The 20606-nt window shown below is 41.6% G+C and overlaps 1 protein-coding gene across 1 annotated transcript in view; it reads right to left on the bottom strand.

The window, feature by feature from the left end:
• Positions 1-20606, bottom strand: part of LOC145392190 (transmembrane 9 superfamily member 1-like) — a 538883-nt gene that overhangs the window by 475473 nt on the left and 42804 nt on the right. The window contains exon 3 of the mRNA XM_080266639.1: positions 13577-13658. Within this exon, the coding sequence (XP_080122765.1) occupies positions 13577-13658 (82 nt within the window). The remainder of the gene's footprint in view (positions 1-13576; positions 13659-20606) is intronic.

Here is a 20606-nt window from a genome sequence, read left to right as displayed (position 1 = left end):
TCCTCCTTACCACGCCCCTTAATGTAAGTGTAGCTTCTGTAATGAATAAAGGTGTTAAAAGGAGGAGTTTGCTTACACAAAAATGGGTCAGAATATTCTGCAGTGTTTAGTGTGGCGTGGTGGTAGGTGGTGGCGACCATCATCCACTCACTTGATGTAGTGCTGCCTACTTCTTCCTTAGCCTTTATCATTCTTTTTCTGTGCCTCCCCTCCTCTCTTCCTATTTCTTGCATCTTTCCTGTCACTTCTTATTGCTTTTCTTTCCTTTACAGGTGGCTTTACATTGAGTGACAAGCCAAATGGTTTCCTGTAAGCCAAGAAACCATTTACAACGCTGGGTGGTAACCATATAACCAAACCATACGTGCTCCCTACGTGTGAACAAGTGGGTTGGTGGAGGGTTAGTGCCCCTTCCCTTAAAACAAATAACTCAAAGTCAAATGGCCACCCCTTAAGGGATTATGGTGTCTGGCAGTAGATAGTAGATAGATAGTTTAGTGATTACTGTAGGTTATTTTTTGTACTTATGTGCTTTACTTGTACATCAAACATTAGCTTCTTGCCCAAATGAGTGTTATCAATATGCCAAAGATGACAATGTATTTTTTGCCTACACAAGTTTTATTTTTATTCCAAATATTACGGTTAATTATTTTTTTTTTTTGGCTACACGGGCCTTAGTCACTTACTACAATTTAGAATGCAGGCTAGTTTCTTGTCATGGCCTTACCTGTAAATTATGCAATACAAAACTATCGTACATGATTAGTTTTGTTATTTTAGTACTGGTATCCTTTCATCTTTTGCGGTTACGTAGGGTTGACACATGCCACATATGTTAATAATTAACAAACATACCATATGTAGATAGAGTTTGGTATGAACTGGAGATTACCCTGATGGTCCGGACAATCTGCTAATTCGGACAACCCTTCCCCCAATATAGTCCGAATGAGAGAGGTTCTACTGTATTATTATCAGAATGAGGTTGGCATTTGGTAATGGTGTGTGAGCGAAAAATAGTGATTACAACACCGCTGATATGGCAGTGAAGTGCGGGCAATTACAGTGCCTTTTACCTGCCTCAGTGAACACAGAGTGGGTGTTTATCGTATGTGCAGTGTTCATATATGTTTATTGTATTATTATCAGAATGAGGTTGGCATTTGGTAAAGGTGTGAGCGAAAAATAGTGATTACAACACCGCTGATGTGGCAGTGAAGTGTGGGTAATTACAGTGCCTTTTACCTGCCTCAGTGAACACAGAGTGGGTGTTTATCGTATGTGCAGTGTTCATATATGTTTATAGTATTATTATCAGAATGAGGTTGGCATTTGGTAATGGTGTGTGAGCGAAAAATAGTGATTTTACATCGCTCACTTCTAATGGCACTGCCCATCCAGTGATAGTCAACGAAATCATGAAACCTACATCATTGCAAAGCCGAAGGTTAGTACTTTCTAATGGTACCTTATTTTTTGCTCTAGATTTATTCTGTGCAGAGTTATAAAGGTTTTAAGTTTGTTTACATTTTGGTCGAAACCCCTGCGGGAGAGGACAGTCGGGGCAAAACAATGCCCGCGGTTAAAGGGTTAAGAGGAGCCTGTGGAGTCACATGGAGAGATTAGGCTGACGAATGAGGATATAAAGGAACGTTGTGGTGTTGATGTGGATGTGATAGGGAGCGTTATGAGGAACACACTGAGGTGGTTTGGCCATGTGGAGAAGATTGAGGGTGAAAGACTGACGAAGAGAGTGTATGTGAGTGAGGTGGAGGGGGGAAGAGGGAGGGGGAAGCCGAGGATGAGATGGAGGGATGGGGTGGAGAGGTATATGAGAGAGGGGGGTGTGAGTTGGGAGCAGGGCAGTGAAATGGCGGGGGACAGGGCGACTTGGAGGCGATTTGTTTGTGGCCACCCCAAACGGGATTGAGGCGTCTGGCAATAGATAGACAGATAGAGAACAGACTCAAAAAGTTTTGAGACACAGGATGTTAAAGCAATTGGATGGTTGGGAATGGTCACCCTTCTTTGGGACTGGCTGAATGAGAGCAAACTTCCAGCAAGAAGGAAAAGTACCAATTGACATGCAAAGGCGAAAGAGTTTACTTAGGCAGGGTGTAAGCACAGAAGCAGAGTTCTTGAGGACAACAGGAGGGACTCCATCAGGCCCATATGCCTTGTTAGTATTGAGGCCAGTGATGGCAGAAATACATCCGCTAAAGAAATTTTAATGTCAGCCATGAGGAAGTCAGAGGAGAAGAAGTGATGGAGGAACAGCACTGGAATCATCTAAGGTAGAATAGGAGCTTTAGCAGTAAGGAGTGGGTACTTGATACCACAAGAATTTTTAATTTCCAATTTTATTTTGAGGACATTGCATAATTCTTACATACGGGTGTTTTTTCATGAAAATATAATGTACAAATTTTTCTCATTCATTTAAAGTGTGTTTGGGTCTGATAATGAGGTTACAAAATACTTTGTGTTCATATGTTTTTTGGTGATGGTTATATACATCATGAGATGAAGATTTATTGGTTTTTACACATATGTATGCATATTTATGTATATTTTTATTCAGATACTCCCAGTGGTCACCAGCAAAGATATTAAAAAAAAAAAATAAGATTTTCATCAGACACTGCGGTTCCTATGGACAGAAGATCGCAGGTGGCAAAGGAACTGCCTCGGCAAAGAATCTATGATTTATCTCTCAACTCATATATGCTGAAATGTTTCACTGCCTGTGAAGCATATAATAGTTCAAATATGTCTAAAGTATTATCATTTACAGATTATATGTGTAAAACTGCTTATATTTCACCAATACCAACCATTATAACCATTCCTAGAATCTGTTATGTATAAGGTGAATAATGATCAATACAACTGAGTAGCTACATTAACCCGCCGCGTGCCAGCTATTTTTAGCTCTATGGGTCACCCTAGTGCCGGTCATTTTTTGGCCTTTTTTTTTGGGGGGGGGGGCTAAACTGATAGATTTTGATGTGGAAACAACGAATTTTGCCATTAAAATGCTCACTGAGGCTCAGAAATGAGTTTTATTGAGTCCTGCATACTCGTTTACACGTACAGTATAGCCGCTCTCTCGTGCTCACCTAGGACGTGAGAGAAAGCCGTTTTCTATGTAAGGTATACTCAGGTATTTATGCTGGGAAGGTATAGTAATGTTCAGTACACTTTTCTGATTACTTATTACTTCAGCATCTATCACAATTTGCATGTCTTTCTCACTGTGAATGCATTATCTTACACTTACTTGAAGATAGGTACAACCTGACTTCATTACGTACAGTTCTGGCACTTACAAGAAGGTATTTACAACTTGACTTCACTATATAGTCCTTACACTTACTAGAAAATATTTACAATTTACATTTACAAGAAAATATTTACAAAATGCCTTCACTATGTACAGCATTGGGTGAGGCACACAGGCAGAGTAAGGCAGAGCGAGCGTGAGGGGGGGAGCGAGTGAGTGTATGGCCTTGACAGCCTGGGGGATGGTACAGGAACAGTTACCTTACATGCCTGCCAGTTTTAACCCGCGAATTTTGAAAAATGCAGTCACAGTGAAGTTTTTTATTTTAAACCGTTTTAAAACAGCACTGGCACTGGCCAAGGAAATATGCCAGACCGTTTTAAAACAGCACTGGCATTAAGCGGGTTAATATTCGTCTGTATATGAACTGACACCATTTTAAAGTCATGGATATAGCTGTCAAGTTACATTAACAGATTTATCTGCTGTACAAAGATGGAAAAAGCATTCTCGGCTTCAGACCTGCATGGTGCCTGGCGTACGAGAGTTTGTGAACAGACTTTGCAAACATTGACATTCAATATGACATACTTTATATGTGACGTGGCTGACTGCAAGTCCGATTCAAGAAAGACGACAACAAGAAAGAAAGGTGCAATCTTTAATTTCCTTCCCATCCATCTTGCAAGATAAAATCTTTCTCGTACTGTACTAGGAGCTGCAGCCGTCGGGAATCATGGTTCTGTATTGATTTGTAGAGCATGTCGTACCGCAGGCAGCAACTATCTGGTGAAACAGCTTTTATTTATTTATTTTTTTTATACTTTTGTTGGTGACCATTGGGAGTACAGTACAGTAATCCCTCCACTATCCAATATAATAGAGCTAAAGGTATGTCTGGAATGTGGGTCCCTGGTTCCTGGACTGGTACTTAACCCCTTAACCGCAGGGCGTCACTTTCGTGACGCTTGGCCACAATGGATCATACCGCGGGGCGTCACTTTTGTGATTCTGTGTTATTTTCAATTATCCCGGGCTCTCAAGTGGTGGCTTGTATCATCTATCAGTACTACCAATGTCCAACACTAGTCAGCACTCCAAATCTCATCTGTACTCCCATCCATTGTTGACATTTTAGCGATTTTACCCCCTTCGTGACTCCCCTCCCTACCTGCCCTCCATTACCCTGTCCTCTCACCTCCCACGCCGCGCTGCGCTACGCAAATTTCCCCCGGATTTTTCCACAGATTTCATCATTGAAATAAGCCCTATGCCCTATACTTATACAAAATAATATATACCAAAAAAAAATCAGGTAAGTGATAGTGTTATACACCAGGAATTGGCTAATTATCACCTGACAACACCTCACGTGCATTCATTCGCTACATTACCAAGGTAATTTCCCTTTTGAATTATGCCTTGTAATCGATGTCTGTAATAAAAATATATATCAGAAAGGAAGGGAGAAGCCTAAGTGACATTTACATTCACCTGGAACTACCTATTTCTTTATGTATTGCCGAGATTTTCTACCTATAAAAAAATTAGCATGTAAGTTAGCAGCAGTCAGCCTCAGTGTCATTGTCAACCCTTCCCTTCTCAGATAAGCCGTGGCATTTAGTTCCTTGTCCTCCGCTGTAGTGAAACCATGTCGCACTCGCACCCCGCCATTCCTGCTGCTTCTACGCCCATTGCAAAGGGCCCCGTGACCTCTACCCCTAAGAAAAGTAGTGAAGGAAGCAGGAAAGGACTTAGTGACTCTGCAGTGGCACGTGAACTTGCAGAATTGTCCATGGTGATAATGGACAGTGATTTTGACGATTCGGGTGAATCGTGTGATGAGCCGGGTGAGGTTATCGTGCCAGAAACTGCTACAACGAGTGCTTCAGTGTCGGAAGTAGTCTCTAGCTCCAAGGGAAAGGAGCCTTTAGTGCAGCAAGGCAAGGAATTTGGGAAGGGAGTGAAAAGGTGGCATGTTAGCCCCAGAACAATGCCCCCACGTGACCCAGCCCGCCATGAGACTCGAGTGGATTCACCTCCCCGTTCCCCAAGCCACACTTCACTCATTTCTTCCTCATCGTCGGCTGAGTTATCTCCGGAGTCTTCGTCGTCGGAGTCATCACCAGCATCAACAGTGAAGGCAGGCCATAGAGGAAGAGGTAAATCAAGGAGAGCGAAAAGTAGTGTAGCTAGTAGGGTAAGGGCTGCTAGTGCTGTACGGCAACCCAGGGTCAGTGCGAGTGACCTTGACCGAGATAAATCTGCCTCACAGCCAACCTCAACCACCACCACCACCACCCGCCCTACACCGCCATGATAGGGAATCCTGGACGCCTTCGCGTGGACGGAAGGGTCAGATTTTGTGCCTGAAAATTTATTATTTGATGAGAGCTCCTCAGGAGTTCAGCCTGCCTTCACTATTGACGAAAATGCTGAGTGTGTGGACTACCTTTTGGCCTTCCTAGATGACGAAGTCATGCAGCACATATGTGATGAGACCAACAGGTATGAATCACAACGTGCTGCAAGTGGTACAGGTGCAGCCAAGATGCAACAGTGGTCCATGCTGGGAGTGCAGGAGCTGTATGTGTTCTTTGCCCTCATGCTTCTCATGCCACACTCCAAGAAGCATGAGTTGGAAGAATACTGGTCCATGGACCCCTTACTACCCTCACCCACCTTCAATATGTACATGGCCAGAGATCGCTTCTGGAACATCATGGGAAACCTGTACTTTGCCGACAACGATGTACCTTCATAAACCGACCCACTCTGGAAGATCCGGGAGATTCTGAGCAGAATGAAGAATAAGTTTATGTCATTCTTCCACCCCTTTCAGAAGGTTGTCATTGACGAATCCTTGGTTTTGTTCAGAGGACGTCTTCGGTTTGTTCAGTACATTCCAAGCAAACGCCATCGCTTTGGAATTAAGTTCTTTGTACTGTGCGACTGTAAGACAGGGTACATCCTTGACTTCGACATATATTCAGCCAGCACTGTCGATCTGGATAAAACACACCCCCTTGGCTTCTCAGGCTGTGTAGTGAAAGTGCTCCTAGAAAAGTATTTTGGTGGGAATCATGTGCTGTATACAGACAACTACTATACAGCACCGAAACTTGCCAAATACCTTTCTGAGCACGGCATTGGCTCCGTATTTTGTTGATTTGTATATTGACCTTTTTCTATAGTTCAATATTTTTTACACAAATAAGTAATGTTTTTTACATACACACATATGAGACGGACGAAAGTTCAGCTTCAGTATCAGAACCTAGCAAAATGACTAGTGGTCATGTTGAGAGTCTGAGAGCACTATCAAAAACCTTATGATATTTTACGTGTATACTTTGAGTGGAGAGAATGGAGAATGAACGACCAAGAGGATGTAGGTAGGTGAGGTGGAGGGAGAGAGAGGGAGGGGTAGACCGAGGATGAGGTGGAGGGATGGAGTTGAGAGGTATATGAGGGATGGGGGGGTGAGTTGGGGGGAGGGTTGTCAAATGATGGGTGACAGAGCGACTTGGAGGCGTTTTGTCTGCGGCCACCCTTTGCGGGATTAGGGAGTCGGGCTATAAATAGATACTTTGAGTAAAAAAAGAAAATAATAAAACGTAACGAGCGAAAATATGTAGCCGTGGGTGAGACAGGGAAAGAATGTTTTTTATCTCGCGTGCGGGTGAGTAGGAGTATTCTACATTTGTCGCCCAATTACTCCAAAACTATTGGATGTATCGATTTCCCATAAGAACCATGTTAAAGAGCAGTAAATTCTACGTATGTTCATTTGCAGAATATAAGCCTTTGGGAGCATTTTTTCTGTAGGAAAAGACAGGGGAACAGACTATTTTTTTTTTTCCTCGCTTGAGGTAAAAGTCGAAAGCGCTCCGAGGAATAATCTCGCTTGGTCGGCCAATTACTCAAAAACTATTGGACATATTGATTTCCTGTAAGAACCATGATAAAGAGCAGTAAATTCTACGTATGTACAAGACATAATGTAATATCTATGATAAAAACTCGTTGTTAAGTAGGCGGGAACATTGCGTATGCTGTGCGCACATCACAAAAGTGACGCACGGATGTGAGTTCCCAGTCATTTTTGGCAATTTACTAGAAAACTATGAGGTGTATCGAAACCATCTTTGTTCATTAGAAAGCTCGTGAAATTCTGCATAATATTATGCAATAAAAACATAAGGTGTGTGAGAAAAGTTCTGAATGAGAGATCACTGATTTTTTTTCAAAAATAGCTTTCAGTTTTTGGCTATTTTCTCAAAAACTACAAATTGTATCACAACCGGATTTGTCTCTTTAGAAAGCTGATGAAATTCTCTATCAAAACTTCAAATAACATTTTCCTGTATGATGGAGAGCATTCGAATGGTGATATTGGGAAGTGAAATTGACATAGCAAAATGTTTATCTATGGCCGCTTAATGTTGTTTTATTCGTGTTTTCCTGTTTTTTTGTGGTGCTTATCAACTACAACAAACATCGATGAATAAGATGATACAGGTTTCATGGCAGTATATTGATGTTTGGGTGGCGAAAATACGGCGAGAATATGTGTTATTTACCGCGCGCAGGCAGCCAGGCCAGCGGCCTTGCAGAAAAAATCATGTGCCAGAAAACTTACTGAAACTTATCGTGTGCAAGAGGGTTAATATCACCACCTATCTAAAGTTTGTTATCTGACATCGCTATACAAGGTGTAATGCAGCATTATCTACCAAATATTAACTTCCTTATATCATGCCCTGAATGAAAGAAAACAGACAAATAATGTGACCACCACTTTGCATTTCATTCTCCTTCCCCTACCTACCTTCCCTCCTCTCCCTCACTCCACCCCCGTACCATCGCTCTATCCCCCACCCACCTTCCCTTCTTTCTCTGGCCCCTCCCTCTCAACCCATTCTTACTCCACTGTGACCTGCCACGCATAAAGGAGCCAGTCTGGGGCATGGGGTACCAAAGGATAGGTGATTATTTATGACCAAGACTGTACGTAGCGTACTACATCAGAATACTATACTCTCTCTCTCTCTCTTTCTCACACACACACACACACACACACACACACACACTCGTTAATGTGTGTGTGAATGGTGGTCCCATCGGACAGTAATAAAAAAAAACTGTGGTTTCGCTTACAAAAAGAACAAGATATAATGAAAACAGAAAGTCTCCATATGGTTGAATCATGGCGGAAAGGGACGGTGCAATGTTTACAAGTGGCGAGAAAGAGTTCGAGGGCTTCTGTGAGGAGGATGTGGGAAATGGAAGTATTAAGTTGAACCAAACAAGAATAGCAGGTGTAGAGAAAACAGCGGAGAGGAATGTCCAGGAGATAAAAAAAGGTATGGGCAGTAATTAAAGAGTTACACGAACGGACCATAGAGCATGAAAACGAGATCAAAGTTTAAGGAATAAACTGGAAAAAATTAGTACAAGCAGTGACAAACAAGAAAGAGAAGTTACTAAATTAAAAGTTAGCAATGAATCAGCCTCTAATGAAATAAATCAACTTAAGAGGGAGAATAAGAGGTTAGAAGAAGAAAGGGACAGGATGAAAAACAAACTAAATGAGTATGAATCCAAATCATGAGTATAGGACGAGCACATTAGAGAAATCAAGGAGCAACATAAGGGGTGGAAGAAAATTCAGGAAGAAGAAAATGTAAATTTGAAAGAGATTATAGAACAACAAAGCAAGGAAAGTGTGGAGAGGGAAGTGGTTAGGGTACTGAGAAGTAGAGAATCTTTAGTTAGAGATGTAGCAGATAAGAAAAAATGTGTAATAATTTCAGGAGTTAAAGAAAAATGTAAACAATAAGATCAGAAAGAGAAGAATTGAGGAAGGTTAAAGAAATAATATCAGTAGTCATGGAGGAAAACCACAAAGCTCAAGAAGAGACTGAAGAGGTGTTTAGGTTAGGAAAGTACGAGGAAGGAGGGGCAAGGCCATTGAAGGTAAAGTTCATGTCCCAAGCAACAGTAAATGAAATTATCAGTAGAACATGGAAATTATCAGACAAGGAAGGGTTAAAAAATGCTTGGATAAGGAGAGATGCAAATGAGGAAGAAAGAGCTAAGATAAAGGAGTTAGTACAGGAAGCAAAGGTAAAAAACGAACAGAGAACGGAGGAAGAGAAGACAAGTGTTTTATTGGAGCGTCATGGATCAGAAATTAAGGAAGTGGTACTGGCGGAGAGAAGAAGGTATAAAAAACATCAAAATGAATTGGAAGGTGGCATATACTAATCTTGATGGTTTAATATCGGCAAGGCTAGAAATCAATGATTTTTTGAGGGTACATGACCCTGATGTTACGTGCTTTGTAGAGACAAAATTAAGAGAAGATACTGATGTTCATATGGGAGATGGTAAATACAAACTGTGGAGAAGAGACAGAAGAGAAAAAAAGGGAGGAGGAGTGATGATAGCAGTGAAGAACAACATAAATGTAGATACCGTGGAAATGGGAGAAGGCAGGGCTGAAGTGATAAATATGAAATTAGAAACTGAAGAGAACAGCAAAGAGAGATACGGCAGTAGTGTATGTTCCCCCTAAGACAAGAGCATCGAGTGATGATGAATACCAGGAAATGTTGTCAGACATGGCTAGCTATTTACAGAAAATGATTAAGAAAAGTAACAATATAATTTTAAAGGGTGATTTCAATTGTAAAAAGGAGAACTGGGAGGAATGGGACTCAGGAGGCAGCAAAGATTCATGGGGAACTACATTATTAAATATAACAATGAACAATGTGATGACGCAATGGGTCAAAGAAGAGACACGGTTCCGAGGTGAGGACACACCAGCAAGACTAGACTTACTGTTTACCAAAGAACCCAATGTAGTAGAATCCTTGAAATATCTGTGTCCTATTGGAAAAAGTGATCATGTGGTCAATGAGTTCCAGTTGATAACAGGGAACATGGAGCCAAGAGACGAGCTTTATTGGCAGGGAAGATACAACTTTGGGAAAGCAAATTTTACAGGATTGAGAAAATTTTTCAAAAATGCAGACTGGAGAAAATTAAGAGAAACAAGAGATACAGAGGAAGTGGGATATTATTCTAGGCTTCTATAATTTGGGAGTGGAAAAACTTGTGCCAAGAGTAAGGGGGAAAGAAAACAGAAAAAAGGAGTGGTTTAATAGAAGGTGTATGATAGCAAAAAAAAAAAGAGAGAGATAAGGTGTGGAACAACTGGTGAAAGAGAGGTAACAACAGAACAAAAGAAGAATATAAAAAAATTAGAAATTATTACACAAGAATACGTAGAGAGGAAGAAAGGAATTTTGAAAAAGGTATAACAGACAAATGTAAGGATGAACCCAAACTGTTTTTTAGATTTGCTAATGGCAAACTGAAACAAAAGGAAGGAATCACCAAACTGAAAGAAGAAGGAGAGGTCTATAAAGATGCAGCAATGCAAGCAGAAATAATGAACAAACGTTTCCAGTAAGTTTTCACTAATGAAAGTGAGTTTGTGGAACGGGAGGGAGTGACTAGAAATGTAGTGATAAGAGATATGAAAGTGGAAGTACAGGAAGCATATAAATTACTGGAAAATCAAGATGTAAGGAAAGCCCCAGGACCAGATGGAATCTCTAATTGGGTACTGAAGGAATGTAGAAAACAACTGGCGGATAAGATTCACAGTTTAATTGTGTGTTCTCTGGAAGAGGGGAAAGTGCCTCAAGAATGGAATTGGGCAAATGTGGTACCAATTTACAAGGGAGGAAACAGGGAAGAACCCCTGAATTATAGACCAGTGACCCTAACCAGGATGGTCGCGAAATTGTGCGAAAGAATTCAGAAAGATAGATGGATAAAATATCTCGAAGAGATGAATATTTTGGCAGATAGTCAGTTTGGATTTAGAAGTGGAAGGTCATGTGTGTCCAACTTGCTGAGTTTTTACTCAAGAGCGATTGACGTTCTACAGGAGAGAGATGGTTGGGTGGATTGTGTGTATTTAGATTTGAAGAAGGCCTTTGACAAGGTACCCCATAAGAGACTAATGTGGAAACTAGAGCATATAGGAGGACTGAAGGGGAACCTCCTGGAATGGATGAGAGACTTTTTGAGAGACAGACAAATGAGGACAGTAATAAAGGATAGGATGTCTGGATGGAGGGAAGTAACAAGTGGAGTCCCACAGGGCTTGGTGTTGGTGCCAATAATGTTCCTGATTTATGTAAATATGGTAGATGAAGTGAACAGTTATGCAAGTCTGTTTGCTGATGATGCAAAGATCATGAGGAAAGTAGAGGTTGAGGAGGATTGGAAAATGCTGCAGGAGGATCTGGATAGGATACACGACTGGAGCCGGATGTGGGAAATGAAATTTACTGCAAAGAAATGTAAAATATTGGAAATGGGTAAAAGTACCAAGAGGTCATCACTGAATTATTTGTTGGGTAATGAACCAATCACAAAAGAAAGAGAAGAGAAAGATTTGGGAGTGCTGGTCCAGGACAGTTTGTCACCTGAAAAACATTAACAAGGCAGTTAGAGAGACGTATAAACTCCTGACTAACATAAGAGTAGCATTTCATTATATGGATGAGGAGATGATGAAAAAATTGATAGTGGCCATGATCCGCCCCAGGTTAGAATATGCAGCAGTAGTGTGGTCCCCACACAAAAAGAAAGATATAAACAAGATTGAGAGAATACAAAGAGCAGCAACCAAAATGGTCCCCAGTCTGGCAGATCTGTCGTATAGAGAGTGGTTAGAAAAGCTGGATTTGCCTTCCTTAGAAGAAAGGAGAGAGGAGGCATGATTGCAGTGTTCAGGACCATGGTGGGAGTAGATAAAATTGACAAAGAAGATCTGTTTGTATGGGATAAGAGTAACAAGAGGACACGGAATGAAACTCAAGAAACCAAGCTGCTTGAAGGATATCAAGAAGTATAGTTTTCCTTATAGATGAATAGACCTGTGGAATAGCCTGGACAAAGAGATCGTCCAGTCTAAAAACTTAAACAAGTTTAAACTAAATTTGACTTATTGAGAAACAGAGGAAAATGCACACACACACACACACACACACATATACCACAACACAACACAAATTATATATGAAGGTCAAACACAGTACATACACAACACAAATTATATAAGAAGGTCACACAATTACATAAACACTCATGTTGGTGACTAAATGACTGCGCTTGACAGGGGTAATAGTAGGGGTCTTAGGTGGAGCCATGCAAATGCTGTGGTATTCCATATGGTCAAATAGAAATGCAGATGGATAAAAAGGCACCCGATCATCACACCAGAGCGCAGGAGTGTCAATGGGGCAGCTCAGCAGGTCTGTTTGGCAGTGTGCGGTTTGAATTGTTGAAATGGTGGGGATAATCAGGTCGAACAACGAAAAAGGGTATAGATTTAATACACTTATAATTGTTGAAACAATAAACTGTAGAATAACAATTGGTTGAAAGATGAGGGCTTGGTGTACAGTACTCTCCCTGTCATCTGCTACATAGTACTGCCATCAACCTCCTAGAGATGGCTACACCTTTTGTGTGACTAGAGATGGCTACACCTTTTGTGTGATCAAGTAAAATTTGTAAGTTACTGATCACAGTATCTAGGAAACACAGAGAGATATTTGGAGTTCAGCTTGTCACTGAGATGGAGAAAGAGGAAACAAGAACAGGAGACCCAAGAAACAGTCAACAGCATCAACGTCACTTATTCATTGTTTAAAAACTCTTAAATGTTACTGTCTTAACTCTGTCTTTTCTCTCTTCAGTAAGTAATGCCCTTCACAAGCATATCTGTACTCTAGTTGGGGATACGGAGAGTGTTTAGTTGACAAGTTGGGAGTAAGGCAAGGGATTAAGTTAACACATCAGGTTATTTATAAGAGTTAAAGGACCTGTATACACAGACTCAGAGAGCAAGAAAGCCTAGGTTAAAATTTTAGAGGCATATATGGAGGAGTCACAGTACTACATTGTGTAGTTACCATATAACCAGCAAATCATGTCATGTGGACTAATGAGTTAAGATGTTCCAACTGGACATGGTTTAAAAAGAATTTGGCACCAAGCACTGGGTTGAGTTTACTGTACAAATATTATCACTAAGGGGATGTAAATGGGCCCTCACTTTGAATCCTTAGCGCCTATGCTCCTAAACAAGGAGCAAAATAGGGCTGAATGATAGAGAGAATAATATACTAATACAATCATAATCAGCTACACTGTACTTTTCAAAACATATTGCAAGAATACAAAAAACATTACTGATACCTTTAAACTTTATGTTGTAGTGTGACTTGGCCATCCGATCACCATCCAAAACTTCTCCAAGAGTAAGGGACTTGTGTTCAACCTGTAATTAGTAAACTATAACTGTATACACAAAATTTATTATCTACAAATGTTAAAATGAATATACATTATATATTTTACAAATATATATATATATATATATATATATATATATATATATATCTCTATATATATATATAAGCAGGAGTGGAGTGTTGGTGGGACCTGAAGGAGATGGCAAGAGACAAATATTGGTGGAGAGAGTTCATTGAGGCCCTATGCATCCCGTGGGGTGCCACAGGAAATGATTGATTGATTGATTGATATATATATATATATATATATATATATATATATATATATATATATATATATTGCCAGACACCTCAATCCCATTTGGGGTGGCCACAAACAAAACGCCTCCAAGTCGCCCTGTCCCCCGCCATTTCACTGCAATGCTTCCAACTCACACACCCCTCTCTCATATACCTCTCCACCCCATCCCTCCATCTCATCCTCGGCCTCCCCCTCCCTCTTCCCCCCTCCACCTCACTCACATACACTCTCTTCGTCAGTCTTTCACCCTCCATTCTCTCCACATGGCCAAACCACCTCAGTGTGTTCCTCATAACGCTTCCTATCACATCCACATCCACACCACAATGCTCCTTTATATCCTCATTCATCAGCCTGTCTCTCCATGTGACTCCACAGGCTCCTCTTAAATAACTCATTTCCACTGCTCTCACTCTTGACTTGTGTCCTTCCAACAACGTCCAAGCTTCACTTCCATACGTTAGAGTTGGTATCACAATACTGTTATGTAGTAACTTTTTCACTTCCATGTTCACTTCCCTGTTTCTTATCACTGCTTTCAAAGAACCAGCAACCTTTCTTCCCTGCTGTACCCTTTCAAGCACTTCACCCTCCAAACCTCCATCCTTACTCATCACACTACCCAAGTACTTAAACGTACCCACATTTTCCAATTCTTCATCATCCAACCTCACTGTACATTCACTGACTTCACCTCTCTCAAAGACCATCACTTTACTCTTCCCTACATTCACCTTTAGATTCCATTTCTTACAGACTCTCCCAAACTCATCCACCAAGCCTTGCAGCTCCCCTTCGTCATCACTCAACAACACAGTATCATCTGCAAACAACAGTACAGGGAGTTTCCAGACACTATCCTCTCTCACCAGGGCCACTCCAACATCCACTACCCTACCTTGTACCTCTTTTATTATCCCATCCATGTACAGATTGAACAACCATGGAGACATGACACATCCCTGTTTCAAACCAACTTTCAAAGAGAAAAATTCACTTAGTTCACCATCCACACGAACTGCAGCCTTAGCACCATCATACATACTCTTCACAGCATTCAACAACTTCCCACCAGGGCCACTCCAACATCCACTACCCTACCTTGTACCTCTTTTATTATCCCATCCATGTACAGATTGAACAACCATGGAGACATGACATATCCCTGTTTCAAACCAACTTTCAAAGAGAAAAATTCACTTAGTTCACCATCCACACGCACTGCAGCCTTAGCACCATCATACATACTCTTCACAGCATTCAACAACTTCCCATCTACTCCATATATTCTTAACACTTTCCACAATCCTTGTCTACCCACCCTGTCATATGCTTTCTCCAAATCCATGAAAGCAGCATACAACTTCTTTCTCTTCTCTAGAAACTTTTTCACTAAAGATCTAAGAATATCTGATCTAAACAACCTTTTCCCTTCCTAAAGCCTCCCTGTTCTTCTCCGACTAACTTCTCTGTTCTTTCTCTAACTTTGTTAATAAGTATCCTACCATACACTTTTCCTATTATACTAAGAAGACAAATGCCCCTATGATTACCACACACTTCTTTTTCCCCTTTTCCTTTGTACAAGGGAATAATTATAACTGACTTCCAATCCTCCGGGACTCTACCTTCCTCCCAGGCCAATCTGCACATCTTCCACATCCATTCTACTACTATCTCTCCCCCATGCTTCAGCATTTCACCACACACTCCATCAATTCCTGGGCCTTTCCCCAATTTAACTTTCTTCACTGCTTCCACAACTTCTATCCTACTGATTTCTTCCTGTCTTCTCACCTCCCTCCTTCTCCCAGCCATTCCCCAGCCACTTATACTCGCATCACTTCCATCCTCTATGTTCAACAATTCCTTAAAGTGTTCTCTCCATCTCCTCACTTTTTCTCCCTTCTCCACTAGTAATCTACCATTTTTATCTTTCACTCCCCTACTAACTTCACTGCCACCCTGTCTTACTCTTTTCACCTCTTTCCAGAACATTTTCTTACAGTCCCTCCACTTTACACTCAAATTCCTTCCAAATTCCTCATCCACTCTCTTCTTACTCTCTCTTACTAATCTTTTCACCTCTCTCTTTCTTTCTACATATAACTCTCTCTTCCGCCTCTCAACTTCTTCCATGCCCCTATTTCTCATCCAATCATTGTATGCTTTCTTCTTTTGTGCCACAGCCTGTCACACCTCTTCAGTCCACCACGCTGTTCCTTGCACCCCCCTCCGTCTTCTCTTCCACCACATCACATGCTGCACATATTTCTTCTGTAAATATCCTACACACACCTTCCACGTCTCCCATCTGCTCCAATTCATATTTGCCCAATCGTTCCTCCACTTCTCTCTTATACTCTGCCTTTTTCTCATCCTCTTGTAACCTTTCCACTCTCCTTGCAACTACTCCTTCCTCTCGTCTTTCCCTTCTTCTATTCCTCCATCTTACTTGAATCCTAATTCTGGCCTCCACCAAGTAGTTGTCAGAAAGTCCACTCCCCCAACCTCTATAAGCTCTTGCATCCATTACACATCTTCGCATCCTTTCATCCACACACACACACACACACACACACATATATATATATATATATATTGTATATATGGTGCTAAGGCTGCAGTGCGTGTGGATGGTGAACTAAGTGAATTTTTCTCTTTGGAGGTTGGGTTGAAACAGGGATGTGTCATGTCTCCATGGTTGTTCAATCTGTTCATGGATGGGGTAATAAAAGTGGTACAAGGTAGGGTAGTGGATGTTGGAGTGGCCCTGGTGAGAGATGATAGTGTTTGGAAACTCCCTGTACTGTTGTTTGCAGATGATACTGTGTTGTTGAGTGAAGACGAAGGGGAGCTGCAAGGCTTGGTGGATGAGTTTGGGAGAGTGTGTAAGAAACGGAATCTAAAGGTGAATGTAGGGAAGAGTAAAGTGATGGTCTTTGAGAGAGGTGAAGTCAGTGAATGTACAACGAGGTTGGATGGTGAAGAATTGGAAAATGTGAGTACGTTTAAATACTTGGGTAGTGTGATGAGTAAGGATGGAGGTTTGGAGGGTGAAGTGCTTGAAAGGGTACAGCAAGGAAGAAAGGCTGCTGGTTTTTTTAAAGCAGTGATAAGAAACAGGGAAGTGAGCATGGAAGTGAAAAAGTTACTACATGACAGTATTGTGATACCAACTCTAACGTATGGAAGTGAAGCTTGGACGTTGTTGGAAGGACACAAGTCAAGAGTGAGAGCAGCGGAAATGAGTTATTTAAGAGGAGCCTGTGGAGTCACATGGAGAGACAGGCTGACGAATGAGGATATAAAGAGGCGTTGTGGTGTGGATGTGGATGTGATAGGAAGTGTTATGAGGAACACACTGAGGTGGTTTGGTCATGTGGAGAGGATGGAGGGTGAAAGACTGATGAAGAGAGTGTATGTGAGTGAGGTGGAGGGAGGAAGAGGGAGGGGGAGGCCGAGGATGAGATGGAGGGATAGGGTGGAGAGGTATATGAGAGAGAGAGGTGTGAACTGGAAGCAGGGCAATGAAATGGCGGGGGACAGGACGACGTGGAGGCGATTTGTTTGTGGCCACCCCAAATGGGATTGAGGCGTCTGGCAATAGATATATATATATATATATATATAAACAGTAATCACTCTAATATCCGGACGCCCAATATCCGAACATCCCCACTATCCGGACATAAGAATGTTTCATACTGTTACTTTTTTCCATACTATACTTACCTCATTTCACTCTTTAATGTCCTTTATTGGTGTGAATAGGGTGTTAGGAGCTATGCATGTGCGGTAGGAAGGTGTTTTTCTGAGTCAGGCTAGGTTAGGTTCCATAAGTACCAGTCCAGGAGCCAGTCACCAGATTGTTTATTAATGAATGAACCTACTTCTAAACCCTCATTTTATGTTTCTTTTGCATTTATTTCAGTCATTTATGTGCCTTATTGGTGTGATTTGGGTCTTAAATAGGTGCTATGCATGTCCAGAGGGAGTTGTATAGGTGTTACTCTGAGTTAGGGTCCACAAGTACAAGTCCATAAGCTAGGGCCCAATATCCGGACAGAACCAATATCCGGACCTACCTATGGCTCTATTATGTCGGATATTGGAGTGATTACTGTATATACACTGAATCCTCGTAAATCGCGGCAATTTGAGTCTGGACCACTGCCACGATTTACAAATTCCGTGGTTTATAAATAATAACTCTTATGTGAAAAATGAATTTGGGTCTGGACTTTGGCCAACCACCCCCCATAGCACCCTACCTACACCTATCTATGCACCATCAAACACAAACATACAAATTTAGGAATATTCAGTGCATGTATTTAATAAAAATAAGCAATGTTAAGGGATCTCACCTGAATCCTATGATGAAATTGCTTAAGTGAATGGAGTGGGGTGGTGTTGGGTAGAACTTAGAACCTCTCAGCACTTGTTCTTCCCAAACTCTTTCACCAGCTTTGAAAACTTCTCTCCCATCTCAACATGACGAATGAGCTCCAAACGTTGACTGTACAACAACTGCGGCAGCTTCTTGACGCCATACTGCTTATAGCGCTTCACTGGGGGGTCGGGAGGGGCCATGGGAGGTAGGAGGCGGGAGGAAGTTGCACAAAAAAGGCAGTTAGCTCCCATACTCCACGGCAACGGTCTGTAGTGTGTGGACTGGCAGGACAAGAACAACAACATGGCAGCATTAGTATGCACATATGCCACCAGGGATGCTCGGTGATTGGTTGTTGGGTTGCGATTTTCAATTTGAATGCCGCAGTTTACAATTCTCCTCGGAAAAGGCCCACTTCGGTGCCTAGGTCCGCGATTTTCGTGATTTACAGCGATTTAAGGGTGCTGGCAGTCTGACAGCCACTTAGCCGTGATTTACAAATCAGTGATTTATAAACACGCGATTTACGAGGATTGAGTGTGTATAAATATATATATATATATATATATAAATACATATACAGTACAATCCCAGCAATCCGGTGTACAGACAAATGGAATACTCAGAAAAACAGGAAAATTCAGGGGCTCGTAAAAATGTCAATAAGTTATAACTGTTCACCAATTTGAATGGACCACCAAACCTCCGTTTTATCATATCATGCAAGGCTGGGTGAAGTCGGACAAAGCGACCTTAAGACATTCCTGGCTAATGTAAATCCCTAGCAAATCCTCTTAACCAGTCCTCCTCTCCCCCTCTTTCCCCTACTTGAATTCAGTCATCCTCCACACCCTCCAAATATCACCAGTCTGCTTTTTACCACCAGACAGTAAACAAGCTCTCATGCTACTGTGTTGCTCTGACAGACGGTAATTTCTGCACTCCAAAATGCCTAAAGTGCAAACTAAACATAAGTGTATAGTGCTTACCTTGAAACAGAAGCTGGACATATGCAATAGACTTGAAAAAGGCGAACATTATAAAACACTGATGGCTGAATATAATGTAGGAAATTCAACGATTTATGATATCAAGGCCCAGGCATCCAAGCTCAAGGAATTTTTCATGAAAAGCGAGACAAGTAAGTCCATTGAAAAAAGGCATACTCTTCATCGGCCGAAAATGGAGGATCTAGACCTTGCAGTGTACGAGTGGTTTTGCTTAGAAAGATCTAAGGGAGCACCTATTTCTGATCCTCTTATACAAGAAAAAGCGAAAGAGTTTCACAGTAAAATGAATATAGAAGTCGAGTGTGATTTCAGTATTGGATGATTAAATCGTTTCAAAGACAGGAATAGAATTCGTAAACTAGACATCTCGGGAGAAAGCAAATCAGCAAACAGTAAATCAGCAGAAGAATTCTGTGAAGAATTCAACAGGCTTGTGGCTAAACATAAATTAACTGCAAACCAAATTTATAATGCAGATGAGTCAGGCTTGCTGTGGAGATGCTTACCCCATATAACTCTAGCATGTTCTATCTATCTCTCTATCTATAGCCCGACGCCCTAATCCCACAAAGGGTGGCCGCAGACAAAACGCCTCCAAGTCACTCTGTCACCCACCATTTGACTACCCTTCCCCCAACTCACCCCCCCTCCCTCATACACCTCTCAACTCCATCCCTCCACCTCATCCTCAGTCCACCCCTCCCTCTCCCTCCCTCCACCTCACCTACATACACCCTCTTAGTCAGTCTTTCATTCTCCATTCTCTCCACATGTCCAAACCACCTCAGTGTATTTCTCCTAATCTTCTCAACCACATCCACATCTACGCCACAACGTTCCTTCACTTCTTCATTCGTCAACCTGTCCCTCCACGTCACTCCACATGCTCCTCTCAAGTAACTCATTTCCACTGCTCTCACTCTTGACTTGTTCCCCTCCTGCAAGGTCCACGCCTCGCTTCCATACGTCAGGGTAGGGATCACAATACTATCATGCAGTGACTTCTTAACTTCCATACTCACCTCCCTATTTCTCATCACTGCTTTCAGTGTACCAACAACCTTCCTTCCCTGCTGTACCCTTTCACGTACTTCATCCCTCAAAGTTCCATCCTTACTCATCACACTACCCAAGTACTTGAATGCACTCACATTCTCCATATCCTCACCATCCAACCTCACTGCACACTCTGTGACTTCATTCCTCTCAAACACCATAACTTTACTTTTCTTTACATTAACTTTCTGCTTCCTCCTCCTACACACTG

This window comes from Coenobita brevimanus, chromosome 21, assembly GCF_032717465.1.
Source record: "Coenobita brevimanus isolate Jiangsu-jjx chromosome 21, ASM3271746v2, whole genome shotgun sequence".
NCBI lineage: Eukaryota > Metazoa > Arthropoda > Malacostraca > Decapoda > Coenobitidae > Coenobita > Coenobita brevimanus.
The sequence above is the reverse complement of the archived record's forward strand: the minus strand, read 5'-3'. Positions and strand labels throughout refer to the sequence as shown.